The sequence below is a fragment of the Rhodamnia argentea genome, chromosome 4, assembly GCF_020921035.1.
Source record: "Rhodamnia argentea isolate NSW1041297 chromosome 4, ASM2092103v1, whole genome shotgun sequence".
In the NCBI taxonomy this organism is placed as follows: domain Eukaryota; kingdom Viridiplantae; phylum Streptophyta; class Magnoliopsida; order Myrtales; family Myrtaceae; genus Rhodamnia; species Rhodamnia argentea.
The window spans coordinates 6,724,211-6,750,715 of NC_063153.1; the positions used below are offsets into that span (position 1 = coordinate 6,724,211).

A 26,505-nucleotide genomic window follows, 5' to 3' on the forward strand; every position below is an offset into this window, starting at 1 on the left:
TGAACCAACTAACACCACACAAAGACAATGAAAGAAGGTCATCAAAGACACTACCTAACGCAGGCGCCATGGCATCAGACACAGCGACGGCCTGACAATGAGAGCTTGTTTTTTTTTTCTCTCTCGGGAAGGTCTTTCCGTTGAAAGTTCGAGCTTTTGCTTACCAGTAGCAAGTGAAATGGGGTTTGACCTTCAAGAATCAGGAGAAGAGCAGGAGGTACCGAGCTAGATTCCGCTCTGAATCGACATTGCAATCAAGAATTCTATAGTGCGACATACGTAAAGCTATGATAAGAAACAAAAATACTCATGTGGGTCACATTCATTTCACAGCAAGTAGTTTTTAAACTCATGTCGGCAGTGTAATTCACTCAACTTTCTTTAACCATATTGAACTTTCACTTCGACAATTTAATTATATTTAATGTTAATATCTTCGGCGACTCTTTTTTTTTAATCTAAAATTTTTTCTGCGAATATTATAATTTCAGACAATAGGACCTATCATATCCTATCTGGTAGGGACATGACATTTAGGTTATTAGAGACTTTCTTCCAACCGCTGAGGAGGGTCATTTTTCCTAGATCATAATAATAAAAAATAATTTTTTTTTATGATTTATTTTGCATAACTCAGATTATGGATAAAAAGTATTTAGGCTCTTTCCACCAAATATATATATATATATATATATATATATATATATATAAAATTATGCAAGTTCAGACATTTTTAGGATTCTTGAACACATGTGTTATTCAAACTTAAAAAAAAAAAAATAGATGCAAGCATCTCTTGGAAATCTAATTGTAGATACTAGTGGGTCTCAACCAAGCTATAACCCAAGGTAAGGTAAGACAAAAGCACATCACTTCACTAAAACCAACGCGAAAAGTATAAGATTACATGGATTGAAATGTAATTTCAAATTGTTCAATCCAAGTCTCATGGTTCAAGGCTATGATAGGGTCACACCGTGTATCCTTCGTTATGGACGATCGGTTCCAGAATGAGTAGATTTCGGATGAAAAACCTTGAAGCGGGAAGCGAATCATTCCGATCAGCCCATCTTTTGTTTATTTCATCCTATCTCATTTTCTAATCCCTAACCCATTATTATATGCAACAAGGCGTCGAAAGAATGATAAGAATTTCACCCGAGGAAAATTTAAGTATCATCAAGCTAAATATTTGTTGTACCACATGTCAAGTCACGCGACAATTCCAAAGGCAAAGTGGGATATTACACACCGAGCATTCGAGCGAACGTTCTTCCAAATCAGGTTTTTCACTAAATGTCAAAAGTGCATATAGTCCGGCTTAGATTGGAGTCATCCAATCGAATAAAACAAGACACGAACCTTCCATGAGCTTCAATCCGACATCTTACGCTGATATAAATCATTTCCACATCGCTAAAACTTCGGACAAAGATCTTGTTGAATGTTCCCGCTAACGCCGCCCCGAGAAAACATGTGATGTGCCCTGTTAGCTTCCGCGACAATGTCGGGATGTTGAAGGTGAGATCACATTCGTGGGGCTTTAGCCTCTTCACTCGAGAGGGATGTTATCATACCGGTCGGGCTAAAATCGGAAATTCCGTGCCCCACGTCGTCAATTCGCCTTGTAGCACTTTCGAATCCAACCGGGTGCTGAAACACTTGTCTAAAGAGGGTCGAATTGATGAGGCCCGGAAGCTGTTCGATGAAATGCTCGACAGAGATGAGTATTCGTGGAACACAATGGTTGCCGCTTATGCCACTTCAGGGAGGTTAGATGAGGCTAAAGAGCTTTTCGAGGAGACTCCAATTAAGAGTTCGGTTACTTGGTCTTCCCTCATTTCGGGGTATTGTCGACATGGGTGTCCTGGTGAAGGATTTAAGTTCTTCTGGCGAATGCAGTTGGACGGTCAGAAGCCCACCCAGTTTAGCTTGGGCAGCGTGCTTAGAGCATGCGCCTTGTCGGGTTCTCTCCAAAGAGGCAAGCAGATTCATGGCTATGCAATGAAAACGAATTTCGGCCTTAATGATTTTGTTGTCACGGGTCTTGTTGACATGTATGCAAAGTGCAGAAGCATCTCTGAGGCAGAGTATCTCTTTGCGACGGTTTCTGAAAGGAGCAATCATGCACTCTGGAGTGCCATGATCACCGCGTATTCTCAGAATGGTGATGCATATAGAGCAATGATGTGTGTTAAGGAAATGAGGAAGCAAGGAATTGAATTCGATGAGTACAGTTTACCTAGTATACTTGCAACTTGTGCAGCGGTTTCAGCTGATGCTTTCGGGGCACAGGTGCATTGCTGCATCATTAGGAGTGGGTATGGACTTAGTGCATTTGTTCAGAGTGCGCTGGTTGACATGTATGCGAAATGTGGAGATCTGAGCAGTGCTAAGTTGGTTATAGAGGCTACGGAGATTGATAGTGTGGTTTCTTGGAACTCAATGATTATGGGTTGCATGAGGCAGGAGTGTGAAGAGGAAGCACTATACCTTTTTAAGAAAATGCATGGAAGAGATATGAAGATTGATGATTTTACTTACACATCTGTTCTAAAGTCTCTTGCTTCCATGATGGATTTGAAACTCGCAACATCTGTGCACTGTCTGATCCTAAAGACGAGATTTGAGGCTTATCGACTAGTAAGCAATGCACTCATTGACATGTATGCTAAACAGAGAGAGATCACTTGTGCATGTGAGGTGTTCAAGTGTTTGCTGGACAAGGACGTCATTTCATGGACTTCCCTGGTCACAGGATATGCACACAATGGCTTCTTTGAAGAAGCTCTCAGGTTGTTCTGTGACATGACAGTCGAGGGGATTTATCCTGATGAAATGGTTGTTGCTAGTATTTTAAGTGCTTCTGCAGAATTGACAGCTCTAGAATTTGGGCAACAGGTTCATGGAATTGTTGTGCAATCAGGCTTTCTTGATTCACAATCTTCAACATCAGTTGGCAATTCTCTCATCTCAATGTATGCAAGATGTGGATGCATAGAAGATGCTGATCGAGTGTTCAACTCAATGCAAGTACATGGCTTAATCACATGGACAGCTCTTATCATGGGTTATGCACGTAATGGCAAAGCAAAAGAATCTTTACAGTCCTACAATCGTATGATTGCTGGTGGAGTAAAGCCTGATTACATCTCTTTTATTGGCCTATTATTTGCATGCAGCCATGCCTGTCTTGTACAAGAAGGTCGCATGTACTTTGAATCCATGACCAAGACTTATGGAATAAAGCCAGGCCCTGAGCACTATGCTTCAATGATTGACCTGTTAGGGCGCTCTGGAAAACTTGCTGAGGCTGAAGAATTGCTTAATCAAATGTCTGTGGAACCAGATCCAACAATATGGAAGGCACTACTCGCTGCATGCCGGGTACACAAAAACTTGGAACTGGGAGAGAGGGCGGCAAGGAATCTTTTCAAACTGGAACCTATGAATTCTGTTCCTTATGTTCTCCTAGCTAATATATATTTTGCCTCTGGTAAACTGGAAGAGGCTGCAAAAATTTGGGGTTTGATGAAATCAAGAGGAATCAATAAAGAGCCTGGTTGTAGTTGGGTTGGGATCAATGGCCGAGTTCACACCTTTGTATCTGAAGATAGAGGGCATCCAAGAATGTATGATATATATTTAAAGATTGATGAAGTAATGCAATTAATCAAGAAAGCTGGTTATGTTCCAGATTTAAGTTCAGCGTTACATGATGTCGATGAAGAGGGCAAAGAGCTTGGTCTTGCTTATCACAGTGAGAAATTGGCTGTTGCCTTTGGGCTGCTTGCTGTGCCCCATGGAGGCCCAATTCGAATTTATAAGAACCTTCGGGTATGTGGTGACTGTCACGTTGCCATGAGGTATATATCACAAGTGTTTAGTCGCCATATAGTTCTGAGGGATTCAAATCGCTTTCATCATTTTAGGGAAGGGGTCTGTTCATGTGGAGATTATTGGTGAAAAATACAAATCCCTTCATGCTTCCCGTACAAAGAATGGTTAAGCTATGCATCAGTGCATCCGAGGTTGTGGCGGAACTGAAAAGGCTTGAGGATTTTGAACTTTTGTTGATGAATTTTGGAATTTTCTTAGCATTTTTGAATTGCTTACTCTAGGGCGGCCATTCTACTAAGAAAAGGGCATAGGCTGATCAAAAGCTAAACAGAAGAATAATGTGGAGCAGCATTTACACTCAGTGGAGAGAATTGCAACGGATATACATCCACACATGGCTTCTATATCCCTGAAGCTGTTGCAATCGATGTTGGTTTGTTTTCGGTCACTAAACCTGGTGATGATCAGATCTATCGAGGAGGCACAGGCCAAGAATTTGAAGATGATATAGCATTGCATGATGATAAGTTGTGACCTGCTTCTTATGATTTGACCTATCGCTCAGTTATTTCTTTATTCAAATCTCTTAAGAACGAATTGTCTTTTTAGGGATTGGGAACCTCATTCAAGCAAATTTCAGGATGCTGAACCAATTTAATTTCAATTATGGCAACAATTGGTAGTCGAAATGGAAGATGCAAGCAGGTTGGGTGTTTTCTTCTCTAGGTTTATTGCTTAAAAGAGCTTTCCTTGTTGCAAAATTTTGCTCTCGATTTCATCCTGTCAATGCGATCCACATGAAGTGTGCTGGTAGATTTGACCATCATTTTAACTCTATTTTTGGCAAACTTATGTTGAATCGTACTTTAGCAGATGATATTTCCTCTGTTGAGTTTGTCGTGTGAGCTTTCCCTTGGACTTCTAATATATATATATATGTCTAAAATTGTGAATCAACAAAGCCTGATGTCAATCTCTTCAATCAACACTCATAGGGTTTCTCAAAGTCAACCTTTATGGATTGATTCCATCTCTCCACTGACAGGGGACCTAGTCCCCTCTTGTTGGCCAGTTAGTATTCAATTTCTCTTCTTCCAACTTATTATCTGTCGCCTTAGGGGTCACCTAACTTTTTTGTCGTGTATGACAATATCTACCATTTAAACTTTTTACAGTTGAACCCAGATAAGTTAACATCTTGTATGTTTATTCTTCTTTTTATAATCTACTCCTGCATTTGCTTTCAGTGCTATTAAGCCTACATTGCAATACTCACCCCATTGATAAGAATGACTAGAATATGAAAGGCTTGCAATATAATGTTTTCTCTTGCCACTACTTTCCATATTTGGCTATTATCTTGTTCCTCTAAGCATTGTCTACTTGGTAGCATGTTACTTGGTAACACGCATTACAAGTTTCTTAACAAATGCCGTCACTTGGGTTGCAGTTGCAGACCTCAAGGGCTGAGAGTTTGGCCCGCAACATCTCTTGATGCGGTCCTTGAGGTTAGTTGCCTAGCTCAAGACTTATCTGGATATATTTTCCGACTCTGAATATTTGGTATTTCTCCTTATAAATTCAAATTTGTTATGCAAACTCGAAACAGAGGATATAGTCAACTTTAAGAAGGTGCTGTAAGATAACAGATAGGCAAATAAGAGAAGTGCAGACTACACGCATAAGTGACCCATCTATCTGGCTTGTCCTGCAATAGACTTTTATTCTCCTTACTTAATCAATGCTCCACACACTATTTAAGCTGTGATAATGTAGGTCTGGTAAAAGAGGTCTTTTCTTACTTCTTTAGATGCATAATTGGGGAATAAGCATTACCTCTTTAGATGCTTAATCGGAAATATGCTGGAAATTCAATCCTCTTCTTATTAGCAACCATATTTGTCAGTTCATTAGTGATTATGGACTTCCCTTGTTCTTTGTATTGAGCATATTAGTATTTTGAATATAGCAAAATAAGAAAGCAAGCAACTTCCAATCAAGCTATGGATAAAGATATGGTATCACAGCTGTATTTCCAAACCCCAATTCCAAAATTGAGAGGTTGCGGAAGATGACTCATGCTGTAATATGTATACTTTTTTTTTTTTGGTCGGATGTAATATGCTATGCTGATATGCTATACGTTGGAAAGCTAATGAGCATAGCAGACAATTGAGCATGAACTAGGAAACCTTCTCAAAATAGGAAAACCAACCGGAACAGGAAAGCTACTCAAATTAGGAAACCTAGTTAAATAGGAAATGTACTTAAATTGGGAAACTACTTAAACTAGGAAACATTCCTTCAGTCTTGACCCAGCTAAATCAGTCTATGTTGTTCAACTTCTAGAAACTCCATCTGGAGCGCCTTCTGTTCATTGTACCCATCAAATCATTATGTTGAGACCAAAATTTCCCTTTGCTTGCACAAATATCAGATGGGTTTTGTAGATTGACGAGGCTTGAGTTGGGATTGTGAGTTGTTTCTCGTCAATGAAATTTCCATAACTTTGATTCTCCTGCATCACATGCAACTTCAAATACACATATGGTGTCACAGCTGTAAATTCCAATTCTGATTTCCAAAATCAGGAGGTTTGGAAAAGATGAACCTTGGGGTAACATGTATATGTTGGTAAGCTAATGAACACGGTAGACAATTGAGTTTCTAACTTTTTCCAATTATGCATGTAATGGATTTTTGGGTAATATTATTTGATATTTTTCCTAAAAGTTTTTGAAACGTATTCTTGCTTAGTGGTGATTATATATTAAGGAAGCAGCCTTCGTGGTGAGTATCTGATACATTCAACTTGAGAAGATAAACAATACATGGAAGGCATGGAGGCTAGGGTTTTGATGGTTGTATGCACACTATTAGGCCTTGTGTCTGTAGGTGTAGCAGCACCGGGGAATGCAACTTTCTATGTACCTCATAAGCGTAAGAACTTTACTTTGCATTGACCGTACTAAGAGTGTTGGCACACGTTCTTATATCTGGGTTCTTGGCATTCTGATCTGACCAAAATCTGTTGTATACATTTTATTTGGCATTTCTTATGCGACTTTTGTTTGTTTTCCCATCTCATAGCTTTTTGTGTCGTTTCTACGAAAATTAGAACTCTGCACAATCTTAATCTAAATTCCTCATTCACCTTTTTTTGGGGGCAAATTATAGCATCGGATTGCCCTGGAGTGAAGGGACCAGGGCCGATGGTTGCCGCAGCTAGCGACTCCATCTGGAATAATGGAGCCATATGCGGGAAGAAGTTCAAGGTGACATGCATAGGCCCTCCGAGTACTGGTCGGAAATTCCCATGCAAGGGCTCGGTGATCGTGACTGTTGTGGATCGATGCGCTTCGCCGGAATGCGTCACCACTTTCAAGCTCTCTAGGCCGGCCTTCGATGCGATTGTTGACCCTAAACTGGTTATGATTGCTATCAATTATGAAGCGGTTTAAGCAAGCTGGAATTTATTCTTCTGCATAAGGTTATCGTCTTTTATTGAATAATTTTCTCTTTCGTTGTACGAAGAATGTCATTCCTCCTCTCAAATCTCTCTTTTTCTCTCTCTTTCCGTCTCTCTGTGGGTGGTGTATGCTTGAGAGCAGAGCTGGCGGTCTCCGTTCCCATTTTCGAAGAGCCGCATAGGATGCCATTTTGGCAGTCAACTATATGATAATGACCATGTCAGTGTTTCCTTTTACTTCTTTTTTAATAGAATGACTGTTTCGTACAAAAAACATATGATTTAATTGACAAAAAAAAAAAAAATCCGAACCGGATTTTGAAATGAATTGGATTTAACAATTAAGAGGGGGCAAAAGGGCATAATAAGTACTAATTTTTTTTTTTGGGGGTTAAGTAATTAAGCTTACTTTGGTGTCAAAATTTTTCGACGGCTCACTTAAGTGCCAAGCCAAAGAAAAAATGACGACTTTAGTGTAACGGTGAGAGATTCTGGCCAACTCATTACGCATCATTTATTTTTAATTCTTTAGGATTCGTGGCAATTTTTTTGAAAATTTTAAAATTAAAATAAGCTAATTTTTTAAGAATTAAAATCAAATAGAAAAATATCCAAAAAAAAGTAAAGAAAAAAATGGGTTGTTTGTAGTGGCGATGACTGAAGCCCTTGCCACCGCCTCCCCACCATCGTCGATAATGGCCGGTGAGGGTGGGGATGGCCGAGGGCGGTCGTCAAGCCTCGACGACCCCACCGATGCTTCGTAGACCCACGCGAGGCCGGTTGCGGCGACGATGAGGGGTTGTGCAAGCTCTTGCCACCACAACTTCTATTTTTTAATTTATTTCAAATTCTTTAGCTTATTTTTTTAGTTTCCAGCTTATTTTTTATTATTTTTTAACGTTACGTGAATTTTTTTTATTAATTTGTAGCTTTTTTACCATTGATTGGGATCCTCCGACAGGCCATGTAGATGTCATGTAATAATTCCGGGAAAGCTCACCGGAATTGGCACTCAAATAATCATTTTTCAAAAAAGAAATTACGCTTAAGTGATCCACAAAAATATCAATAAAGTGAGTGCCGTACACGAACTTTGACACTTGAGGTGTCCTTATGCCATTAAGAGGGCGTAAGTTGATTGTGAAATGAATTGGATCTAATGAAAAGTTTTGGCATCAAAGTGAACGTCATACAAAATTTATCGAACATCAAATGTCTTTTATCCCATGATATTCCGCGCAAATATCTTCAATTAACAAGAAGGAAAAAAAGGGGTAAGGAATACAAGAGTTTACAAAACAATTTATAGTGGTTAGGGTTTTTCACTCAACTTACTCCACTTTCTCATCTCTAACAACCCTATAACGAGGCCGGAATTCACCAGTACAACCCTTGAAACCTTTGGTAATGTTTGCAAACTTGTCTATCACTTCCTCTACTCAGGGGAAATTTTCAAAAAAGGGCTCAAAGTGCCTTTATTTTCTCAAATAAGGGTTTGAAGTGGATGTTGTTTCAAATAAGGGCCTGAAGTGCCCTTTCTGTATAAAAAAAATGTCCGAAGTGCATATTGTTTCAAATAACGGCATGAAGCGACTATATTAATCTCAAAAAAGGGTCTAAGTTACTTTAATTATGGGTATTTTGGTCATTTACTATTTTAACTTATTTTTTATTTTTTATTTTTTTTTAAAGATTTTGTAAAAAAAAAAAATGTAACGCACGGGTGGTTGGGCGGTGGCCACAAGCGGGAGGTCAGTCCTCCCTCCCGTGCTTTTACCTTTTTAATTTTTTTTTTTTTTTTTGTTTTAATTTAATTTAACAAAAAATTAGATTAAATTTGTAATTTTACAAAAATGCCCTTGATAGGTTGGAAAGTTGGACCGGCTGGCCGGCGAGATGAGATCCTTATTTGAGACAACCACAATCACTTCAGGCTTTCTTTGATACAATAATGGCACTTCAAGCCCTTCTTTGAAATAAAGTTCACTTTATGTCCTTATTTGATAAAATAAGGGTACTTGGGGTCCTTTTTTTAATTTTTCCCTCTATTTAGTGAAGAATAGAAAATCCTGTTCCTAATTTTTCAGAGCATTTCTCTATGAAATTCAAGGCGTGAAATTAGCTCCAAAGCTCCAATTTGAGTTAGTCTCAAATTGATTTAGAGTTGGGTCTATGTTTCTAAGTTGGCCGAGTTTTCCACTTCGTCTGAAGAGTTGAACTTCCTCCACAAAGCAGTTCATCTATACTTGACGATTTCTCCCAATTTCAATTAATTCACCTTCTGCACTTAGGTCCTTCTGGGCATATTGAGGTACTCGACGTTGGACAAGTTGTTCTCTTTCTCATTGGTCCATCCAAGCACCTCGACGACCACATGCCCATTACTTAGTCTTTAAAATCGGGAAAATTACCAAAAAAATCATAAATCTATTGCAATTCGCAATTACAGAAGGTTTAATATTCAATTGACAAAGCATCAGCAATTTTTTATCCAAAAATTGTAATCCCTATCGTTTTGGTGGATGGTTCAAAACAGATGTTTATATCTGCGGATTTCGAAGAAGAAAAGCCGTTTCTTTTCTTTCATATTGACTAATAATTCTCGCGGAGAACATCCTAGGACAGCTAAAACAACATAGCATGAAATAAGAGCAGACAAAGGAATAGATTTCCTACTTCATAATTCTGATGATCGATTTCCTATTGTGAGGATTCAGAAATAAAATGAAATGAAATAAATGTGAACAACATAATCTCCTATCCCAAGATTTCCCCCTAATTCTTCCACAGTATCATCAAAGGACGAAGACATTCCTGCCAAAAGAAAGTCACACACTCTCCCATCTTGGATGACTCATGCTGTAACATGCATATGTTGGTAAGCTAATAATGAACATAGTAGACAACTGAGTATGAACCAGGAAACTTACCCAAATCAGGGAAACCAATTTGAACTAGAAAATCTACTTTAATTAGGAAATCTCACTCAAATTAGGAAACCTACTTGAATTGGGAAGCTAATTAAATTAGGAAAGGTCCCTCCAACCTGTATCCAGGGGAATCGCATGTTGATAGGCTTTTTGTCACGGGGGCCTGTTGGATTCATGTTGTGGCAAAATCTTTCCTTTGCTTGCACAAACATGAAATTTGGGCTTAGGTTGATTGATGAGGCTCAAGTCGGGCTTAAGAGTTGTTTGTCTTCAGTGGAGTCTCCAAGCTCCGATGCTCCCGCTTCATCATCAGGTGCAACTTCAAATCAAGCTTCGGATACAGAAATGGTGTCACAGCGGTGATCCGAAACCCTATTTCTAAAATCGGGAGGTTTTGGAAGGCAATTCATGCCGTAACCTGTATATGTTGGTAATCTAATAAACAAAGTAGACAAATTGAGCAACTAAGTTCTCCAGTAAAAGCATATAAATGGCTCTGTGGGTAATGCTGATTGTGTAAAATGGAAGCAGCCTTCGAGGTGAGGATGTGATACATTCAACCTGAGAGATAAACACTACATGGAGGGCACGGAGGCTAGGGTTTTGATGGTTGTCTGCATACTCTAAGGCCTTGTTTCTGCTGGTGCAGCAGCGCCGGGGACTGCAACTTCCTATGAACCTAATCAGCGTAAGAATTTCTCTTTGCATATGAAACTTTCCATCTCATTCCTTTTTTGTGCCGTCTTCTACGGAACTGGAGCATCTCCCAATCTCGAGCTGAGTTCGTGATACACCTCCTCTTCTTCTTTTTCTCTGGGCTGGCCTTCGGCAAGATTGTCGACCCTACGCTGGTTAAGATTATCATTGATTACTAAGCGTGAGTTATAGTCTCCCTTTTTCCTGTCTAGTGTGGATCTGCTGAGATTTTTGTTTCCACGAACATACCGAGAGATGAATTTGCAGGGTCTAAAGGAAGTGGGAATTATGCTATTCTCTTTGCGTGGAAAGGATGATGAAAGTGATGGCAACTTATCATTCCTTTGGACATTAAGATCAGATGTTTTATTTCTTTGCTGAGTCATTGATCTTTTGTTGAATCATATGTTCTCATTTTGGTTGTACGAAGAATAACATCCCTACTTCCAATACTCTCTCTCTCTCTCTCTCTCTCTCTCTCTCTCTCTCTCTCTCTCTCTCTCTCTCTATATATATATATATATATCTCATGTTGCAAAATAGTATGATTGCCAGTTACTCCACCATCTAGGGTAAATTGAGCTAATCTATCTCCCAAATGAGAGGATCTCATGCTTTGTAGATATATGTTGTTCCGCTTTGCTCTCTTAGATATGCTTTTTGTGCCTAAAACATCAAATAATTCCCCAAGCATTGCTAGGGTAAGTACAGTGGAAATCATAAACATTTAGTAGTCACTTGGGTTCGAAACTTGTAATTTTGATCGAATGAATTCTAAGATCACATTCACCTATTAACGATTGTCGGCGCTAAAATAAGCTATGTCAGATTAGCCATGAGTTTAGGATTTGATTGCACATTTAAAAAAAAAAAATCAATACTCAAATAAGCAAATTTGGATGTTAGACTCAATTGATCAATGATTAAAACATATCGAACTTTCATCCTACTTATTTAAAACATTGCTCATAGCTTATAGTGTGATGCTGTTGACCAAATATATGGGGCAAATCCAACGGGATTTTAATCTTAAAGAAGTCAGATGTTAATTTCAATTCCGAGGAAAATTACCCAATCATTCCTAATTCTATTGTGTGGATGTCAATTCAGTTCTAAACTTTTTAATATTGCTAATTGAGTCATGAATTTTTGCGCAAAATTTCAACGTAGTCCTTCTAAGAATTTTGATTAAAAAAAATCCCTTATATGGTAGCCTAGTCATCACTAGTAAGGGCAATTTTGCCTGAAATCGGTGACGTTGAAGTCCAGTTATAGGGGAAAATTACCAAAAAAATTCCTAAATCTTCCGACGCTTTGTGAATTGAGTTATTTTAGCCAATTTTAGTCAAAAATTGATGACATACAATTTTTCAATTGAGTCATTCTGGCCACTTTGAGCTCAAAATTAATGACATGGACATCGGTTACCCTACATGATGCGAATAGTGCAAACATGTACAAATTTCATAATTTTGTAATTATTCATTTTCTTTTTTCTCTTTGTTTTCTTTTGTTCCATTGGGCCTGCACCAATGACCTTCATCGGCCGCCAAGGCCCTTGCTAGATCCAGGCAAGGCTACCCCTTCACAACCGGCGAGGGCCACCTCGCTAGATTTGCGTGAGAGCCGGTGAGGCCAAGGCCTTCGACACCCTACCGGCCATGGATGAGGCGGCCCTCCCCTAGGTCCGGACGAGGCCTTCATGATTGACAAGGGCCTTGCTGGCCACAAAACAAAAAAGAAAAAAAGCAAAGAAATAAAAAATCGAATAATAAAAAATAAAAAAATTAGAAAGTATTAAAACATTATTAAAAACTTTCACGTTGGCACCGATTGTACTATGTAGGACGACGGGCGCCCCGGTAATTGTTTCTGGCCAATAGAAGTCAATTGGCAAATAGTGAAAAGGACTAGGGATAAATTTACCAAATTAAATAGTTTGTGACTGAATTAGTACAAATGTAAAAGGTTTAGGAATTTTTTGGAAATTTTTCCTGAGTTATTGCTAGCCATTCTACTTGACACACTGATACGTATTTCAATGACAATTGGCTAAAAGGGCTATATTGAAAATTTCGCGCTAAAGTTGGAACGAAGCTGGTAGAATTAAAAACTTTAAAAATGAATTGGTATCCGTATAATAGATTTAAGACTATTTAACTCTAAAAAGATTAATGATACGAAGTTGCCAATTATCCGATGGCAGTAGTTATAAGCGAAACATTGTTTAGCAATGCAAAATAATTCGTACAAGGATATTTTCATTATCTTTTTATTCGAAAACGATATGTATATACATATATATGCACACATTGACTTAATAAAACAAGAAGAAACAAAAAAAAAATTATAACCAATAATTCGGGCAGCTGAAAAAACTCATGGCATTATTGTAACGAAAAAAAAAATTGCTGCTTTTGTATATATTGTAAACAATTCTTCCGTAATTCCTTAAAGTTAGAAAAAAAAAACATTTTAATTACTGATGGAAAGAGAAAACAGGGAAAAAAATGTGAAAATAAATTAAATGTAAAATGAGGGGGAATTGGATCGCTCTCGGGTTGTAGGTCCTTCCCGCTAACCCGAGTCCGAATCAGTGAAACTCGCCCACGCCTCGCTTCTCTCTCTCTCTCAAACCCACCGGCCACCACGTACCAATGCCCATTCGACGGCCGCTCCTCCGCAAACCGCCGAACAGCCACTCCCTTCTCCGACGGGATCACCTCCCTCGACCGAACCCATGTCTCATCCGCGGCATCTCCACCCTCCAAACCTCCGAGCTCGCCCCCGCTGCCTCGGAGCAGTCAGCTCCCTCGACCTCCATGTCGGACTCTCTCCTGGCGGAGAAGATCCTCCTCAGCCTAAAGCAAGGTAACATCAGGGACCGTCGAAACTACTTGTCTCGCTTGAACCCGTCGACCGTGGTCGAGGTGTTTCGGCGGCACCGCGATAATCTCCACTTGGCCCTGAAGTTTGTCGACTTAGTTTCGCTCAACCACCCTGGTTTCAAGCACTCGCCCAAGTCTTTGAGCGCGATGGTCCACGTGTTGGTTCGCGGCAGGAGGTCGTCGGATGCGCAGGGTTTGATTCTCAGGATGGTTAGGAAGAGTGGCGTCTCGCGTGCGGAGATTGTCGATTCTTTGATCGATGCTTCCCGCGACGGTGGGTCGGGTTGCGCGGTGTTCAGTTTGTTGATTAGGACTTACGTGCAAGCTAGGAAGTTGAGAGAAGGAGCCGAGGCCTTTCGATTGTTGAGTAGTAAAGGGATTCGTGTTCTCATCGGTGCTTGTAATGGTCTCCTTGGCGGGCTTGTGAAGGCGGGGTGGGTTGATCTGGCGTGGGAAATTTATGGTGAAGTCGTTAGAAGTGGTGTTCAAGTAGATGTCTACACTCTTAACATAATGGTAAATGCATTGTGTAAAGATGGTAAGATGGACGAGGTTAAATCATTTCTACTGGACTTGGAGGAGAAGGGTGTTTTCCCAGATCTTGTTACTTATAATACTCTGATTAATGCTCGTTGTAGGGAGGGACTAGTGAAGGAAGCTTTCGAGTTGGTGAATTCAATGTTGGAGAAGGGCATGAAACCAGGCCTATACACCTATAATGCCCTTATCAATGGATTCTGTAGAAATGGAGAATACACTAGAGCTAGAGAAATTCTGGATGAGATGTCAGAAAAAGGTGTGAGCCCTGACAATTCCAGTTTCAATACCCTGCTTGTTGAGATTGGTAGAAAAGGTAATGCTGTGGAGGCTGAAAAGATTTTCGAAGAAATGTCACTGCGAGGTGTGCTTCCTGATTTAGTTAGCTACAGTTCGATAATTGGGGTGCTTTTGAGAAGTCACAATCTTGACCGGGCTTTAATGTACTTTAGGCGCATGAAAAGTGCTGGGTTGGTGCCGGATGGTGTAATTTATACCGTCCTCATTGATTGGTACTGTAAAAATGGCTTAGTCTCAGAGGCTTTGAGGTTGCGGGATGAAATGCTGGAGCAAGGCTGCTTCGTGGATGTAGTTACATTTAATACTATATTGAACGGTTTGTGCAAAGACAAGATGCTTGTGGAGGCAGATCGGCTCTTTCATGAGATGGAAGAAAGGGGTGTGTTTCCTGATTTTTGTACATTCACTACACTAATTAATGGGCACTGTAAGGATGGGAATATGAACAAAGCAATGAGCTTGTTCGAGACAATGTCTCAAAAAAACCTAAAACCTGACATTGTGGCATACAATACACTGATTGATGGTTTCTGCAAGGTGGGTGAAATAGAGAAGGCTTATCAAATATGGGACGATATGATCAATAGTGGCATAAGCCCAAACCACATTTCATACAACATTCTAATAAATGGTTTCTGTAGCGCGGGAGCTATTGCTGAGGCTTTGAGATTGTGGGATGAGATGGTTAAGAGGGGTATTCGACCTAGTCTCATCGGTTGCAACACTATATTAAAAGGTTTTTGCCGGTCTGGGGATGTATCCAAGGCAGACGAGTTCTTCAGCAAAATGGTTGCGAAAGGAATTCTTCCGGATAGCATTACTTTCAACACTTTGATCAATGGATTTGTGAGAAAAGAGGACATGGATAAAGCTGCTGAACTGGTTAATAAAATGGAGAACATGAGACTGTTGCCTGATATATTTACGTACAATGTCATTTTGGGTGGTTTCTGTAGGCAAGGCAGGATGCAAGAAGCTGAGCTGGTATTGAGAAGGATGATTAATAGAGGTGTGAATCCCGATAGATCTATATATTCAGCGTTGATAAACGGCTATGTTAGCAAGGATGACTTGAAGGAAGCATTTCGGTTCCATGATGAAATGCTGCAGAAGGGATTTGTACCAGATGATAATTTCTAGACCTCATTCAGGTGATTTTAATATCATCATATGTGGATGGTGCATATATATTTTTCTGTTTGTCAACGAGATCCTTATGGAACATTCATTTCCCTGCTCATTGGTATCTGCTATGTTTTCCCCAATGCACTAGGGGTACTATTTTGTTATGGTCTTTGGAGAAAGCATAATAATCTTCTCCTTGTCCTGATTTCTGGTGCATCGGAAGTTTGTTTTGTGACTACATCAAATTTTGCGAAATTGTTATATTCTCCCAGATCTGTTTGTTATTTTCCCCTGGAATTTGAGTTTGGATGAGAAGTTTGCTGCCAATTTTAGCTATTCTGGCTTTATGGTGCTTGTTAGCTTCTGTGCTTCCTATTATGTTATATAAGTTTCTGTCCAAGTATGCACATATCTGTATATTCAATGAAATGCATCAATCATATTATGATGAGTTTCAAATTTTATATGACTTTGTTGTAGGGGACTGTCAAGAACAAGCTTTTGGGTTATTGTGCTTGAGGTATACTGGACTTCTTGGAGCTATTTCCTCTTTTGCTCAAGTCATGAGATTCTTCTTCTTAAGAATGGTGATTTCCAGTATTTGTTTCATTTCCTTCTTTGCTGCAATCTGGCTACAGACAATTAGCTCTTTTGTTTGTGCCCCCACTTTGCCTTTGAAAAGTCTATGTAGCCTACTCCGTCAATTAATTTCACTGCATTTGCTCCATATTTTGCTAATTTTCGGTAGTTGCATCCTAAGACCAATCAACCAAAGTGAAAGTTAATCTTCCGCATGATCTTATCTATATGGGAAATCAGATTCCTTCACGGATGGAAGTGTGGGTCGAGAAACAAAATGACAGGTTGGAGAATTGCAAGCAGCATCCTAGTTGTTCTTGCAACTTTTATGACTGAATTATACAACATGGGGGTGATGAGTTTCGTTTGATAGATTGGCCAATCGCCGGAGCTGTTCTATATGTGGAAGATATTAATGGTTCTGGAGAACCTTCTGATTTTACTATAACATGTTCTCTTTTGGCCAAACTAAGTTTCACAGTATAAATTACATAATGTTCTGTTATGTCAAAAAGTTTGTGATTCTTTCTATCTGTTTATGCTCATTCTGAACATTCCTTCACCAGATCCTTCCTTTTGCTTCCCTACATCTACAGGCTATTAAGCTGCAGTCTTTTTGGTATCTAGATTGGAATTATCTTTCATAATTGAGGGAACAGATAATATGGTTTCATAATTGTCTATCTCTGGGTCGATCTATGTTCACCTACTTATTTCCTTCTAGTAATTGTTTTTTATGTTTTTCTTTTTTACTCCCTTGTTTCTTGGATACAAATAATCCTTGGATTTGAAATCGGCTGCTAGATTCCCACTTTGTGCATAATGGAGATGTTCTGACATGGTCATTAACTGAAATTCCTGCAAGCCAATTAACCCTGGGAAACGCTATCTGAATTGTATGAGCCATCAGAGGATTCACCAATTGAGCATTGTCTTGAGATCTGGAATTCGGCAAAAGAACAAGCTTCTCCTGGATTATGGCTGATACTTTGTGGTCTGAAATCTTTCCCAAAACCTGAAGATGTTGGCACCCGACGGGTTGTTTGGTAGGAAAAAGTAACTTCCATACTTTTTGCTGTTTACTTCAATCAATTCTGGTCTTCTAGCTTGAACACAGCTCCTATACAGGAACCTTTCTCTGGTCGTAACCCTGCCTTTTCAATTATGCAGAAACTACTTTAGATTGTAAATGAGGCTTTATTGAAGATGCCTTCGATTGTTTCAGACTTCAGTTACTTACCTGATGTAAGGTTTCCTGGTGAAAAATCCCATCTTGTATCATGGTACATCCAGCCTCTACTGTGTGTGTGATGCTGCTCATGCTTCTCTATTCTATTATAAGCTATCTGTGGACTGTGTCCGTGCTCAGAGTTAAATGAACCGTCTCTACTTGCCATGCATCAATTATGAGAGGACTAGCATGTGACTCTCTTCATTTGTTGCACAGATATTATATTCAACTGCTGCTTTAGTTGATTCTCATGTTGCATAGTTTGACGATTGTGCTTCCGCGTGTAATTTTGTCCATGAATTATACTGGTGATGTTCTCCTGAGTTCTCATAAGCTTCTGCTTCAAAATTTCTTATAATTGGAACCCCTCCAGGAACAAATTCTTCGGATTTATTCAAGTTCTGTGAAGGATGCAGTACATCGGAAAAAAAAAGTGCTAATAACGAGACTGTAAGAAGAAATGCTATGGTAGGTCAAAAAAATTGAGAGATGCTATGAATTTTTGCAGGATCGCAATAGAATATTTTACTGAGGATATTCAGAAGAAATTCTAAACTGAAGTGCTGACAAGATAGTTATACAGATCTGTGGATCCAATTAAACCCATAGCAGACTGCAGACTGTGTTTTGGGTCCATGGGGTCTGTCCTCTGATGTAGTAATTGGAAGCCACAAATTTGTGTTGCTATTTTTGTATGGGCTTTTTTAGTCCCGTTGGTTTCAATTTTTCATGAACAGCACGGAATATGTAGTTTGACAATCTTTCGCGTTTGTTCTGCAGGAGGTCGGGAGGAGCTCAGATCACAATGACTATTTGGATGCAAACGTTAGCAATTTCATAACAGTTCATGGGCTTAAGAAGCCTTATGAGTGACTTCTTTTGGGGGCCAAAGCCTAATGGTCATGGGTCATGGCAGAACAAAGCTGTGCAATCCGACAAGAGATCTGTGGTAATTTCGAGACTTGACATTCGTTTTCATTTGTCATAGGATGGCCTGGATGGTCATGGGTCGATGTTGTGCTATTCATATCGATATTCGAAGATACAACTGCCCGCAATACATAGATCATACCTTGCTTTTCAATTCATCTAGCTATTGTTCATCTTCAGTAGTCTGGATCAATGTTGCATGTTATTGGTTTTTATTTTGTTTTGAATATTTTCCGAGTGAAATGATCAAATAGTGAAGTGAACGGGTTATTAGTCAATAAACCTCGGTTCTGTCGCATTCCCTCTTTGGTACACCGTTTTCATAGTCTCAGAGCAAATGCTTTGACTCAGCGAAAAGAGGATCAGAAACAAAATCACTTTGGCACGTGTAAATGGCTGAAAGAATTTGAAGAACAGAAAGATCAATACACAAAAAGACTGGGCGCAACAACAGCAACTTCTGAACCCACCAATTCCTACTTATATGCCAATGATCCAATCAACTAAGTCACTCGTTTCCTTGATGGAAGAGGGAATAACAGAAGGTAATCCAAATGCATTGCAACGTATCAGAGAGGTTGACTGCTTAGCCATCCTTCGGAGTTGAAAAGACTCGTGCCGGTCAACTGGTTGATCGTCACCGGGTTCGGCTTCTTCTCCCAACGCACCCGGAGAGAAGTATCTGACCCAGGTCCGGAGCACCCGTATCCTGAAAAGGTCAATTGGGACCAAATCAAAGGGGGGAAGAGAAAAGCAACCTTCAGTGCTATTATTAGCCTTCGGAAAGGAGCAAATCTTGAGATAAAACACCCTTTTTAGGGAATTGAATTTTCTCTTTGGGTAATTTTTCAAGATGGGTTAGCTAAAAGATCATAGTGGATAGAGAACGGGGCTCCTGTCCGGCAAAATTCCATGCGTTCCAGCCTCGAGGATTCACGACGTCGGTGGAATTGGAGCGATAGAAGACGACTCTTGCGTAGGCTCTCCACGCCCTTCCCAGCAAGGCCGAGCCAGAGCTGAACACATTGCACACCTTGAACACGAACCCACTCGCATCGTCTGGGTTGCTCCTTCCTTGTGCCGTGATGAATCCCGGTCACTCCAGGCCCTAGGGCTCCTCCAAGCACCGATATTGCACAATTCTACAAAATGAATAGCATAACGATAAGTTAAATGAGTATCCCACGTCAATATTTACATTTTTTAAAATTCTTTGGGGATTTAAACTAAAATAAAGTCAAATTATGAGATCAGTAAGAGCTATAATAATTAAAAACTTTAAAAAAAATATAAAAAAATAGAAGCCACTCGAAACTCATATCACCCAACTTAATCCATGTTGGAAAATCAAAGATGGTGGTGAAGTATGGAAACTAAACGTATTAAGGATCAATTACCTCGTAAATCGACGGCTCCTCGGACGGTGCAACGCTTGAAATAATGCCTTCCTTGGTCGTCCCACAACGTATCTTGCAAGCCATAGAACCCACACCTGTGGAACACATTCTTGTCCCCTGAAACCCTAGCTGCGACTGCCAGAACCCTAGGGTTTTTCTTATTAACTGGATTGTTTTAAGAATTCTGCGATCAGAAATTGAAGGAATAAGTCAGCACGTAGTTCAAATTTTTTTTAAATCAAAGCAAATTATGCGACCACCGCTGGACATGCGATACGTGCGAGAACTCTATTAGAAAAACCGTCTCTCAGACTCTTGCGATAGCCTAGTTATTTTGTCTAAAAATCTTTCTTTTGCAGGATCAGTAATCTGTTGGATTTCCTTACCCTGAGACGGATGCTTTTAGCGATGATGTTGTCGGCTAGAGATGTGAAAGTCGGGCTCTGGACGATGTTTGCCGTGGTCGTCCCACACGACCTCGGTCGTCTTCTTCGCTCGTCCTTTGAGGCTGATGTACGGCTTGTCCTTCGGTATTTTCACCTTCTCCCTGTGTAATTCAACATTAGGCACTTCTCTTGTCGTATTCAATCTTTGTAGGGAACTTTCAGTTTTTCAATCTCGCTCCATTAAATGTGACAAACTTTATCAAAAATAAATTCCCCAAGTTTCGTATTTTTTTTTTAACCGTTGAATCTTTGACACTGAAGTAATCGTTTTTCAAAAGATTTATCACTTAAATGATCGTTTTGAAAGTTTTTGCACTAAGTGAGCGCCGTACACGAATTTTGGTACTTGTAGTGTACTTAAGCCGAATTCAAGGATTGCCCTCCCCCTTCTCTTCCGATTTTGATCTCTAGTTTCTTTCCATAAGTTGGAGCAGAAGTGGATTTAAAGAAGTCTTAATGAAAAAAAGAGAGAAAAATTATTCGAAGGATACATGTACATCCCTTTCTTAATATAGATGCAAACCCAGTTTCTATTATTCGAGGGAACATAATTGATGGCGGACTATACGGTGGTGAAGTTGCCGATCCACCCAATGGGTCGACAAAGATCGTCCGGTAAGGCGCCACATTCCCGCTGATCCGCCGGAGCCAACCGCTATCATCCGCTAGTCCCTCCGTGGATTTCGTATGGAGAAGAAGAACAATCTAACTACACAGGTTCCACATGAGAAACAGTTCGACCAATCTCAAACCAGAAGCCATGAGAGTAACAGTTGGAGTGAGAAGAGATGAAACAGACGAAACCTTAATACCGCCGACTGGAGGTTGCGTGCTCAACGAAGGTGACGAACTCCCATGCTTAAAGCTCCGGCCTTATTGGAAGTTTGGCGAGAAACATAGCTATTACGAGAGATGGGTGATCAAAGTTTGACTCTTGGATGGTCAACGGTCCATAGTGCTCAAATCAGAATCTGGTGCATGTCAACTAATAGTTCCATCCGAGCCTGTGTTGGTTTGACCGAGGGGCTTTCCGTGTGAAAATTGGCTGACCAGGGAGCCGGCGTTTGCGTACCAAATTGAAGGCTACATGGATCAGTTAGAGAGGAAAACATAAGCCGTTTCTTGTGTGGGAGTTTATCAAAATATGCTCAATCCAAGAAAGTTATCGAAAAAGTTCTAAACCTATTATATTTTTATCAATTCAGTCTCAAACTTTTTAATTATGTCAATTCAGTTCATTCGGCCAATGTTGACTTGAATAATTTTTAATAATATTTTATTATTTTATTATTTTTATTTTTATTTCTTTTTCATTCTCTTTCCCTTTTTTTTTTTTCCATTTTTTCTCTCTAGTTTCTCTGTAACGATTCGGACCTCCGGTCCTCCTGCTCCGTTTCTGACGAAAGCAGAGCTGCCACAACTCCTAAACTGAAAAAAATAAAATAAAATAAACAACACAAGGGTGAGCTAAAAAGCTTAGCAAGAAAAGCATCCAAACCATGTCATCCCTAACCGGGGTTCTTTAATCTCCCATTCGTTTCCTGACACTCATTCAAAAGTCAGCTCGGCTCTCAATTCATCAATGAAATTAAGCATACGTGTACACAAGCCAAGATAGATACAATGCACTTATATCCGAAATGGATGATGATTATGCTTGGCTATGTGTGCTATGCATGCAATTTCCACCATCCGGCTCCTTCATCGCCTTCACAACTCATCCGACGTTATTATTCCTCTCTCCAAGGCACCAACTGTGGCCACAGTATTCCCCCGCACATAGCTCATTGGTGCTTTAACTTCACGACATTCCCCGCACACAGCTCAAGGTGTCTCTTCCCCTCTCTCAGGGTAGCAATAGAGCAAGTACTCATGCCATGACGTTCCAAATGCCATGAATTCAAAACAATCACAAGTGCCAATATCAAACTTTTTAATAAAGTGAACCGAAGGTTCCCTTTTGACACAAGTCCTTAGACCATCAGTTAAATACATCATTGAAAAGCATTGAAGTCAATTCATGTGTCAAGATAACGAGCGGTATCTATGCACCAGCGAGAATTAATCTTCTCAACTTTTAAGACCGTTATTTAGCTCCAAAAGCACAATTGTTCAGCATGTCATTTAGATGTTTTCCACTCGTTTGTCTTGCCAGCACTTCGAACCATATATAACCAACCTAACAGAACCGACTACTACACCAATCTGTCCTGGAGTCACATTTATCCAACCCTCCATGAGCCTAATTACACCACTAGAGTCAATAAACAGAACCATTTCCAGGTACCTAGACTAGAACCGAAGTATAAATAGAACCATACCCCTTAGGTTTCCTCTAGGAACTCTTATGTAATCGCAATCATTTATCCCTCAACTCCTAGACCTCATTTACATATCCTACTAATTTCCGATCTCAAAGGCAGAGTCGACCTATCAAGTTTAGCATGCAAACCCAGATCAAGTGGAGATCAAATTCCTCATATCAAACTTGTTTAGCATGTGCATTCACTAACCTAACTTATGAACATGTCAATCTAGCTAAGCGAAACAACAAGCCAACTAAACTGATCAACCTATTCTCTTTTACTCGAACACCCCCGCGAGACTACAAAACTGAACCGAATAGATTCCTTGCTAAATCTTACAATCAAGAATCGTAATCCACTAAATCGAATGAGGAACAATCTGTTCACAGTCCTAGTCGAGATATTCCAACCCACACAAATCAATTTCTACACCAAAGAACTTCATGAATTCCGGAAATGTTCCCCTCAATTTCGGTGCCAATGAACCCTATCCCTATTCTCTCCTTCGGACCATTTCCTTCCGGATTCAGAGTATATCCCTTTCTTATTCGACATACTGATCGATTATAGAACAAGATTAGAATGATCCCTTGCCTGAATTGGGTGATGTGGTTTGTCGATTGAGTAGTCCTTCGGCCTCTCCTACACTGCCTTCACCGTACCATAGCAATTTGGGTTTCTTTCAATGTTGTTCCCCTCTCCAACTAACGTGAAGACACCCCAAAATGAACCCCAGAGGATGGCTTACCCGAAACATGCAAGGGTCGGTGAAATTCAGTTAGTAATGTGACACTTGGAGGAGTTTGGCACGGGAATTCGCCACTTGGAACAGATTGGAATGGAAGTTGACACTTGTTGAGCTGAATGTGCCAATTGGTGGCCATGGGATACCACTTGTCCAACATAGCACGACATTTGTTGAAGGGGCTGCCACTTGTGGACTAAGCCTTCGCATGCACTTGACAAGTGGACGGCTTAGGGGAGACACTTGGTAAGGCTAGGATTGCTAATGACACTTGTTCATCATGCACCAATGAGCTGTTCAAATATGATTGAGTTTTCCCCTTAGCTTCCTTTGAATCTGCCAAAAAAATAGTGGGTTTCCGTGTCCAGACTCAGTCTAGCTCAAAATGACGAAATTCTGTCCACTTCCTAGACAATCAAACCTCGGATTCATATTCTTCATGATCTTACAGTCGCGTAGGAAACAATGGAGCTCAATTCGGCCTTCGGACGAGCATAAACGAGCCGTTTTACTTTTGACGTGTGTTGAAAATCGAGAGAAATGGCTCTCGAGTCGTGGGCTATTTCTCATGCAAATTTACATTATATTGAACACCAAAGAGATTTTGGTAGCTAATTACATGCAATATAATATTGTGATAACTTATCATAATCCAAATCCCCTTGAACGTGAAATCTAGCCACCCATCCACATATGGCTAGTAAACCCCAAATCAATCCACTTGTGTCTCACTAACACTGATTAGAGTCTTAATTTAACTTCTTGAACTTATGTCGATGGTGTGGATTCTTCATCATGATTTAGCTTTCCAATCCATTTCGGCATTCCTCTACCGCTTAAGAGCTACTGAAATTGGGATGTCACATTCTCTCTCCTCCTCCACTACACAGATTGAAGAACAATAGGAAAAAAGTAGGGGGAATTAATGGCTGCCACCATCTCACCTAGAGGCTAGGAGCGGCGAGTTCAACTCGCCCGCCATTGGTGGGGGCAAGCCTCACCATGGCTGGGTGAGGTCTGACTTCGCCAGGCCAGATGTGGGCGACACAGCACGGCAATCGATTGCCCCTCCTTTCTTGTTGTTCTTCTTTAGGCAAGGGCTCTACTTGGAGGAGGAGAGAGATCTCGCCCCCGCCGTTGTTAGCCTCACCTAGCCATGGTGAGGCTTGAAGGCCAGATGTGGACGACTCGGCGGCGGTCATCGATTCCCCCTACTTTCTTCCTGTTCTTCTTCAGGCGAGGGTTTTGCATGGAGAAGGAGGAGGAGGAGAGAGAAAATGGAAAAAAAAGGAGAGAATGAAGACAAAAAAGAGAAAAATAAAAAAGTAATTTTGACAAAAAATACTAAAATATCATTAAAAATAATCCACGTCAGTATCGGTGTTCACGTAAGCGCCTGCCGGCCAAAGTTGGTCGGATGAACTGAATTGGCATGAATGCAAAAAGTTTATGGTTGAATTAGCGAAGGTGCAATAAATTTAACGTTTTTTTTTTTCAAATTTTCCTGGTCAATCCAAGGCTGCTGTTGGGATCATAAACAATCCCTAAATCATTGGAAAGGAAACCAAGAAAAAAGAAGAAGAGAAACACACCCTAAGATGTCGCGAAAACTAACGCAATGATTGGTCTGCATTTATTAGACATCCCAGATTGAAACTTCACATTGTAATACCGTCCTCATAGACAGCATTAGTTGAGATGTCACCCTATATTACCTTAGCCTTATGGAATGTAAGGATGACTCTACTCTTGGGATAATCTAAACATTAGTTGTTTGGTGCCTTTTCTTAAGTGGTATTTGGATGGCTCTTGAAATGACACAAATTGAAGTTACGATTGAACTTTTCTATGACGCACTTACCTGACCATACATTAGGCTACAAAGGATGTTGAGAACGACTGGAGGATGTTCAACTTGTTTTGTTCAACTTCATTATAAAAACTCAAAAATGTACTAATTCCTCGAGACCTTTGTTATCGGGAAGAACTGTTCTTAAGGCTCCGCTCATTTCACGACAAGTAAATTATTCGAAATATTTTTCTTAAAAACGATGGCTTATATTGCTTGAATAATTAGTCAATTGAAAATGTTTAAACATTTTAGTGAATGATAAAAATGATTTTTTTTTTCATTCATGTTCGTAAGCAAAATGAGCTATCATTGTTAAGAAAACGCCTTTACAAATTGTTGATTTTCGCCTAAATAAGAGAGAGAGAGAGAGAGAGAGAGAGAGAGAGAGAGAGAGAGAGAGAGAGAGAGAGAGAGAGAGAGAGAGAGAGAGAGAGAGAGTGGAGGTCGAACTGTGCAAATGCCTAATTTGTTAGGTCTAGGGGAGGAAAATAAATTATGTATAGGCTCGTGCTGATGATTGTGGGGGCAATCGTTTCATATTAAATTGGAAGTGAAGTCTTGAGTGGTGGGGTTGGCGTCTTGCGAATTAAGGGAGGGTGTCCTTCATTTCCCAAACTGCACGTGACTATATATATATATATTGCTATTTGCAGTTTGGTGGGCACTACAAAGTCGAAATAGACAATCTCATCACGATGAATCAATTGTATTAGCTTCTTTCTACAAAAGATGGAAAATTCTACTAAACTCAACCTGCGACTATCCAAAGAATAAGGTTAGAGACCCTGAATTTCTTATCCTTGTATCGGGAATATGGCGACCTTTCAAAAGGCCAACCACTAAGAAAAAAGACGCTCTTTAGAAGTAAAGCTTCTGTGGATTTTTAGCACGTGAGCCTATTTATTTCAGGATTGGATTCATCATTTGACTCATTATTAGATTTGTCAATAGCATTTACTCGATCTGGGGTACCATCTATGACGATCCTCTTAATTTAGAGGTGTCTTCGGTGACGGGTACTTTTCCTCTAGGGGTTTCCTAAGGTGTTTCCTTGGTATTCTATAGCTTTATTAAATCCTAAGCTAAGAGTTTTAAGGAATTCAAAAGCTTTGTGTCTGTTTATATCGATTCTCGAAGATATAACTGCTCGTGATACATAGACCCCAAACTTACTTTTCAATTCTTCTATCTATCGTTGATCTTCAGTAATCTGGGTGGATGCTGTTTGAAATTG

The 26,505-nt window shown here is 40.0% G+C and overlaps 2 protein-coding genes and 1 pseudogene across 9 annotated transcripts; 2 read left to right on the plus strand and 1 right to left on the minus strand.

Annotated features, from left to right (window-relative positions):
• Nucleotides 1–1,268: 1,268 nt before the first annotated feature.
• Nucleotides 1,269–7,156, plus strand: LOC115736147 (putative pentatricopeptide repeat-containing protein At5g52630). 4 transcript variants are annotated; one of them, XR_007198245.1, is made up of 3 exons: nucleotides 1,269–4,545; nucleotides 5,297–6,780; nucleotides 7,018–7,156. XR_007198245.1 is itself a non-coding variant. In XM_030667673.2 (1 exon), the coding sequence occupies exon 1, from the start codon at nucleotides 1,480–1,482 to the stop codon at nucleotides 3,964–3,966; it is 2,487 nt and encodes an 828-aa protein (XP_030523533.1). In that variant the 5' UTR covers nucleotides 1,269–1,479; the 3' UTR covers nucleotides 3,967–4,739. The 4 variants fall into 4 exon arrangements, 1 of the variants encoding a protein (XP_030523533.1); XR_007198246.1 differs by lacking the exons at nucleotides 5,297–6,780; nucleotides 7,018–7,156 and having other exon boundaries at nucleotides 1,269–4,404; nucleotides 4,481–4,739; XR_007198247.1 differs by lacking the exons at nucleotides 5,297–6,780; nucleotides 7,018–7,156 and having other exon boundaries at nucleotides 1,269–4,367; nucleotides 4,481–4,739.
• A 6,343-nt stretch (nucleotides 7,157–13,499) lies between these two features.
• Nucleotides 13,500–18,803, plus strand: LOC115736175 (pentatricopeptide repeat-containing protein At5g01110). Of its 5 annotated transcripts, XM_048278223.1 has the most exons (6): nucleotides 13,500–15,811; nucleotides 16,266–16,372; nucleotides 16,597–16,648; nucleotides 17,169–17,420; nucleotides 17,535–17,647; nucleotides 18,376–18,803. In XM_048278223.1, exon 1 carries the CDS (start codon nucleotides 13,593–13,595, stop codon nucleotides 15,798–15,800), a length of 2,208 nt encoding a protein of 735 aa, XP_048134180.1. In that variant the 5' UTR covers nucleotides 13,500–13,592; the 3' UTR covers nucleotides 15,801–15,811; nucleotides 16,266–16,372; nucleotides 16,597–16,648; nucleotides 17,169–17,420; nucleotides 17,535–17,647; nucleotides 18,376–18,803. The 5 variants fall into 5 exon arrangements, with proteins under 5 accessions (XP_048134180.1, XP_048134177.1, XP_048134179.1 ...); XM_048278220.1 differs by having other exon boundaries at nucleotides 16,597–17,420; XM_048278222.1 differs by lacking the exon at nucleotides 16,597–16,648.
• A 77-nt stretch (nucleotides 18,804–18,880) lies between these two features.
• Nucleotides 18,881–21,130, minus strand: LOC115736051 (annotated as a pseudogene).
• Nucleotides 21,131–26,505: the final 5,375 nt, after the last annotated feature.

Excerpts from the sequence above, each read along its gene's own strand:
- LOC115736147 (XM_030667673.2), top strand. The coding sequence starts at position 1,480 with ATGTGCCCTGTTAGCTTCCGCGACAATGTCGGGATGTTGAAGGTGAGA.
- LOC115736175 (XM_048278220.1), top strand. The coding sequence starts at position 13,593 with ATGCCCATTCGACGGCCGCTCCTCCGCAAACCGCCGAACAGCCACTCC.